This window comes from Penaeus chinensis, chromosome 28 (genome assembly GCF_019202785.1).
Source record: "Penaeus chinensis breed Huanghai No. 1 chromosome 28, ASM1920278v2, whole genome shotgun sequence".
NCBI lineage: Eukaryota > Metazoa > Arthropoda > Malacostraca > Decapoda > Penaeidae > Penaeus > Penaeus chinensis.
In genome coordinates, this window is record NC_061846.1 from 17,432,374 (window position 1) to 17,439,873 (window position 7,500).

The 7,500-nt window shown below is 37.9% G+C and overlaps 2 protein-coding genes across 2 annotated transcripts in view; both read left to right on the plus strand.

Annotated features, from left to right (window-relative positions):
• Positions 1 to 1,217, plus strand: part of LOC125040103 (actin-like) — a 2,860-nt gene extending 1,643 nt beyond the window's left edge. The window contains exon 2 of the mRNA XM_047634599.1: positions 1 to 1,217. This exon is cut by the window's left edge and continues 79 nt beyond it. Coding sequence (XP_047490555.1) covers positions 1 to 1,089 — 1,089 coding nt within the window. The 3' untranslated portion in view covers positions 1,090 to 1,217.
• Positions 1,218 to 3,892: 2,675 nt separating this feature from the next.
• LOC125039898 (actin-like) lies at positions 3,893 to 6,708 on the plus strand. Its single transcript, XM_047634259.1, has 2 exons — positions 3,893 to 4,025; positions 5,433 to 6,708. Exon 2 carries the CDS (start codon positions 5,467 to 5,469, stop codon positions 6,598 to 6,600), a length of 1,134 nt encoding a protein of 377 aa, XP_047490215.1. The 5' UTR covers positions 3,893 to 4,025; positions 5,433 to 5,466; the 3' UTR covers positions 6,601 to 6,708.
• The last annotated feature ends 792 nt before the right edge of the window (positions 6,709 to 7,500 follow it).

The window sequence follows — 7,500 nt, forward strand, 5'->3', positions numbered from 1 at the left end:
TCTGGCCTTTGCAAGGCCGGCTTCGCCGGAGACGACGCCCCTCGTGCCGTGTTCCCCTCCATCGTCGGCCGTGCCCGTCACCAGGGTGTGATGGTCGGTATGGGTCAGAAGGACGCCTACGTCGGTGATGAGGCCCAGAGCAAGCGTGGTATCCTCACCCTCAAGTACCCCATCGAACATGGTATTATCACCAACTGGGACGACATGGAGAAGATCTGGTACCACACCTTCTACAATGAGCTCCGTGTTGCTCCTGAGGAGTCCCCTACACTTCTCACTGAGGCTCCCCTCAACCCCAAGGCCAATCGTGAGAAGATGACTCAGATCATGTTCGAGTCTTTCACGGTTCCCGCCACCTATGTTACCATCCAGGCTGTGCTGTCCCTGTATGCCTCCGGTCGTACCACTGGTCAGGTTTGCGACTCTGGTGACGGTGTGACTCACTTTGTCCCCGTGTATGAAGGTTTCGCTCTTCCTCATGCTATCCTTCGTCTCGATCTTGCTGGTCGTGATCTGACCCACTATTTGATGAAGATCATGACTGAGCGTGGCTACTCCTTCACCACCACCGCTGAACGTGAAATCGTTCGTGACATCAAGGAGAAGCTTTGCTACATCGCCCTTGACTTCGAGAGTGAGATGAATGTTGCTGCTGCTTCCTCTTCCATTGATAAGTCCTACGAACTTCCCGACGGTCAGGTCATCACCATTGGCAACGAGCGTTTCCGTTGCGCTGAGGCTCTTTTCCAGCCTTCATTCCTTGGTATGGAATCTGCTGGTATTCAGGAAACCGTCCACAACTCCATCATGAGGTGCGACATTGATATCAGGAAGGATCTGTTTGCTAACATTGTTATGTCTGGTGGTACCACCATGTACCCTGGTATTGCTGACCGCATGCAGAAGGAAATCACTGCTCTTGCTCCTTCCACCATCAAGATCAAGATCATTGCTCCTCCTGAGCGTAAGTACTCCGTCTGGATCGGTGGTTCCATCCTGTCTTCTCTGTCCACCTTCCAGTCCATGTGGATCACAAAGGATGAGTACGAAGAGTCTGGCCCCGGCATCGTCCACCGCAAGTGCTTCTAAGGTGGACACTCACACAGCAGGTGGTTTTATCCATTTTTCACATCAACGCTATGGTTATTAACACACAGTACTTCAACTAACCAACCAATATGATGTACTGGATACATGAATATATGATATACTTTTAATGAGCCATTGTTTGAATATTTCTCCTAGTGTATGAATACAGATGAAGTAATAATCTGACCATAAAAAGTTTTCCATTATTTAATAATGATAATCTATACACACCTGACAGAAGTGTACAAGTGAATCGATTTGTCTATCTATATAAAACTATCCTTCATGACAAGGACTCGAATCTCTCCACTTTAGGTATGACATACAGTGAGCAGTGCATAACCAACATGACCATACATCCCAACAAAAGGATTGTCGAACTAGTATCTTACTAGCTCCATAGCAATTGCTTATCTACTCATACCAGAGTAATTACTTGGAAGATTTATATAAAATCCTCCTGGCACTCATTGAAAATGGTACAGATATTGAATAACAGTGTTGGGTGCACTGGAATTTCTATGTTAGAAAGAAATCCTATAGTGCAGTGAAAAAGATATATAGATATCCTGCCTGACAAGGATTCGAACCTATACCCTTTTAAGCATGACCCATATTAAGCAGTACTTACTCACACCTATATATACATATGTATATATATAGATAATCATATATATATATATATATTAATCTATCCATATAGCTAGCTGAATATGGATGTATATACATACACACACACACACACACACACACACACACACACACACACACACACACACACATACACACACACACTTACATACATATACATACATACATACATATATATATGAATATATGTATATGTATATATATGTATATATATAAGAAATCGACAAAGCCTTGAAAATTTTGTTAATATGTAAAAAAAGACATCATCTTGAAGGGTTACTTTATTAGAAATGCATTCTGGCATGAGTGAAATATTGATTATGTATATACAATTTAATCATTTATGCTGGTAAAAGCTTCCAATCAAATGTATACTGCATTTATGACATGAAAAATATTAGAATATATGGATGTGTATGATTGTTGAATGGAATGAAAACTTAACTTTTTTCGAGATAAAGTCTTTATTGGAAAAGTTGTTTGTAGATTAATTATGTTAATCTAAACAACAATTTAATTAGTGTATTGTCAGTTTTCCATATGCAAAAAAAAAAGAAGATATTATTGCTTATGTAGACTTATACACACTCTCTCTTTATATAAATGTATATATATACCTATATATTCATATATATATATATATATTTATATATATACATATTTATATATTTATATATATATATATATATATGTGTGTGTGTGTGCGTGTGTTTGTGTGTGTCTGTGTTCGTACGTATTTGAATATATATATATATTTATATATATATATATATATTTATATATATATATATATATATATTCATAAATGCGTGTGGATATGTATACACATTTACAAATTTATGTATCATATATGTACAAATACGCACACACCTATGCCCGCCCACCTGTGTGTCGGTGTAGCCACCTAAATATAACAATATCTCTCAAAGCATCCATGAACCCATCTATCTAACAATCTATCTAATTTCAAGAATACAATTGTTCACCGAAAAGAAAACGCGACACACGATTTGATGGTCGGAATGCTGATATAAAACGTCGATAGCAAATTGGCGAAGCACCGGTTGTCTCTGGTTTTCAATTCCGTCTCAGCGGGACCAATGCAAATTGTCCTGCTTTTAGTACTCTCTGATATGCTAAACTATATTCTAGGTCACTTAAGGATAAACCTATCTATAGAAAAACAAACAAATATCGACTACGATTTTTTCGTAGGAGTTTCAAAACTAATGGCAATGAGCAATTTCTCTTTTTCTTTCAAAATATTAGATTTCCTTAAACTGTGAATATCTTGTATACACGCACGCACGCACGCAAACACACACACACACACACACAAACAAACACACAAGCACACACACACACACACACACACACACACACACACACACACACACACACACACACAAACACACACACACCACATACATACACACACACACACATATACTCACACACATATATATATATATATATATACACAAACATGTATTTATATATACATATATATGTACACACACACACGCATATATATATATATATATATATATATATGTATATAAACATATATATATATATATATATATATATATATATACATATTTATATATATGTATTATATGCCAAATATATGTACATACATATATATATATATATATATATATACAATATATACAAATGTATATAATTATATTATATAGATGTTATATCTATATTATATATAATACATACCTATACTATATATATGTTATATTTATATTATATATAATACATACCTATACTATATATATGTTATATTTATATATATTATAAAAAAAATATATATGTCAATATATGTATATATATATATATATATATATATATATATATAACACACGCACACTCGCATATATATATATATATATATATATATACATACAAACACATATATGTACACACACACACACACACACACACACACACACACACACACACACACTCACACACACACACACACACACACACACACACACACACAAATATAGGTTTTAAATGCTCAGAAAAAAAATATTGCCACATTAAATAAGTCACACATCAAAACCAAATCCAGTGTTTGACCCCAGTCACAAAACCACGCCCATTAAAGCAGATCCCTTGGCTACACTACAGCTTCTCGGCATTCAAGCTCGATGCCATACTATCGGCGAAATCCAAGAGAAAAGAAATGAATGAAATCCAAGGCACAGCCAAGTATATAAACGATGTCTGGCCATGATATCCGGCAGTCAGCGTTGGACTCAAGACGGGTAAGTCGTGCTTGCTCGGACCTAGCTAGTGGAGGATCTGTAATTACTTTGGAACCCCCTGTGAGCCTTGTGTTGAAAGCCAAAGAAGGCTATTATGATGTGTTTCGTGTTATATTTTCCGTACCGTGTAAGAAGTGACTATGGATATGAATTAAAAAAATATAGATATGCAACGGCAACTTAGAGCACAATTTAAATGAACCCATTCGCCCCATGTGGCATGAATACATGCCATGCCCGCTGTAATACACGTTTATTTATTTACACATAAATGGCTCTACAAGTTCTTAATCACCAAATAGCCAGTTATTAGAAACTACCTATCTCACCTATTTACCCTTTTCTTTCACTTAAAGAAAGGGTCTTTTGTATCATTCCATTGTCTAAAAAATTCTAATGACAAATTTATAATCATAACATCAATAACAATAATTACAGTATCGATAGCAATGATATTAATTTTCCCGCCAATTCAAGGAATGGGGAAATCAGGATCGGTAACTAGGGCCTACTGATAGACTCCTTGCCGGCTGAGCACATCTATATGTAACAAAAGTCACCAAAAACTACAGTGGGCAGAACATAAATCCGGGGCGAATGGGTTAAGCTGGAATAAATCAATTTCTGCTTAGTATTAACCTAAAGTATCAGAAAAAGCCTTTGAAACATTAACCAAAAACTCCAAGATCATTACTAATAGGAGCTTCTGAGAATAGAACAAGGTGGTAACAAAAAAATTCATACACTAAAATAAGTGGGTATCACACACACACACACACACACACACACACACACACACACTCACATGCACACGCATATAGGCTCCTGTATTTCTTAGTTCATAACCAATTTTGAGTCGTACTCGGAACACATTCCAGTACAGGCCGTGAATTCACACAAGGTTCATACACTAGCAGCACTAAGTATTGAGATTGGAAGAGGAAGAAAATGTGTACGTTTGGACACACAGACATATATATATATATGTATGTATATATAATGTATATACATACCTATATATAATATATATATACACTATTTATGAATACACATATGTCCATATCCATACCTATCTATAAATTTATGTATTGTGCACATACATGCATATATATATATATAAACACACATATAATTTTTTTTGTATACATATATGCGCATATATATACACATATATACACACACACACACACACATATCTATACATATATATATACATATATACACACATTGTGTGTGTGCGTGGAAGGAACTGTACAGCACATACATGCATATGCAAACACATACATTCGGGCACACACGCGCGTTTTACAACATTGAAAAATTGAATTTGAAATATATATGTATGGATGTATCTGTATTGCACCAATCGCCATCGGGGTAGAATCTAACATTTTTTTCTTATTCCAGGAAGGTTCTGCATCCATAGACGCCCACCGCCAATATGTGTGACGACGAGGATCTTGTTGCCCTTGTGGTAGACAATGGCTCTGGCCTTTGCAAGGCCGGCTTCGCCGGAGACGACGCCCCTCGTGCCGTGTTCCCCTCCATCGTCGGCCGTGCCCGTCACCAGGGTGTGATGGTCGGTATGGGTCAGAAAGACGCCTACGTCGGTGATGAGGCCCAGAGCAAGCGTGGTATCCTCACCCTCAAGTACCCCATCGAACATGGTATCATCACCAACTGGGACGACATGGAGAAGATCTGGTACCACACCTTCTACAATGAGCTCCGTGTTGCTCCTGAGGAGTCCCCTACACTTCTCACTGAGGCTCCCCTCAACCCCAAGGCCAATCGTGAGAAGATGACTCAGATCATGTTCGAGTCTTTCACGGTTCCCGCCACCTATGTTACCATCCAGGCTGTCCTGTCCCTGTATGCCTCCGGTCGTACCACTGGCCAGGTTTGCGACTCTGGTGACGGTGTGACTCACTTTGTCCCCGTGTATGAAGGTTTCGCTCTTCCTCATGCTATCCTTCGTCTCGATCTTGCTGGTCGTGATCTGACCCACTATTTGATGAAGATCATGACTGAGCGTGGCTACTCCTTCACCACCACCGCTGAACGTGAAATCGTTCGTGATATCAAGGAGAAGCTTTGCTACATCGCCCTTGACTTCGAGAGTGAGATGAATGTTGCTGCTGCTTCCTCTTCCATTGATAAGTCCTATGAACTTCCCGACGGTCAGGTCATCACCATTGGCAACGAGCGTTTCCGTTGCGCTGAGGCTCTTTTCCAGCCTTCCTTCCTTGGTATGGAATCTGCTGGTATTCAGGAAACCGTCCACAACTCCATCATGAGGTGCGACATTGATATCAGGAAGGATCTGTTTGCTAACATTGTCATGTCTGGTGGTACCACCATGTACCCTGGTATTGCTGACCGCATGCAGAAGGAAATCACTGCTCTTGCTCCTTCCACCATCAAGATCAAGATCATTGCTCCTCCTGAGCGTAAGTACTCCGTCTGGATCGGTGGTTCCATCCTGTCTTCTCTGTCCACCTTCCAGTCCATGTGGATCACAAAGGATGAGTACGAAGAATCTGGCCCCGGCATCGTCCACCGCAAGTGCTTCTAAGATGGACACTCACACAGCAGGTGGTTTAATCCATTCTTCACATCAACGCTATGGTTATTAACCAATATGATGTACTGGATAAATGAATATATGCTATACTTTTAATAATCATAGTTTGAATATTTCTCCTAGTGCATGAATACAGATGAAGTGATAACCATAAAAATCAAAAAAAGTTTTCCAGTATTTAATAATGATAATCTATACACACCTGACAGAAGTGTACAAGTGAATCGATCTGTACATCTATATAAAACCATCCTTCATGACAAGGACTCGAATCTCTCCACTTTAGATATGACATATATTGAGCAATACATAACCAACATGACCATACATCCCAACAAAATGATTGTCGATCTAGTATCTTACTAGCTCCATAGCAGTTGCTTATCTACTCATACCAGAGTGATTACTGGGAAGGTTTATGTACTATCATCCTGGTAACCATTGAACATGGTACAAAATTGAATAACAGTGTTGGGTGTATTGAAATTTCTATGTTTGAAAGAAATCTTATAATGCAGTGAAAAATATATAAATACCTGCCTGACAAGGATTCGAACCTATACCCTGTTAGGTATGACCCAGATTGAGCAGTACTTATACACATTTGAATATATATACGTATATATGTAGATAGATATAGATACATGCATATATCTATCTATTCACCTAGCTAGGTAATATGCATATACATGCATACATATATACATATATAAACATTCACACACACATATACACACATACATACATACATATATGTAAATATATGTATATTCTTATAAATATATATATACATATAAGGAATCGATAAAGCCTTTGAAACGTCTTAATGGATTTACTTCAACTGGAGATATTAATTATGTATGTAATATTAAAGTACTGATGCTGGTAAAA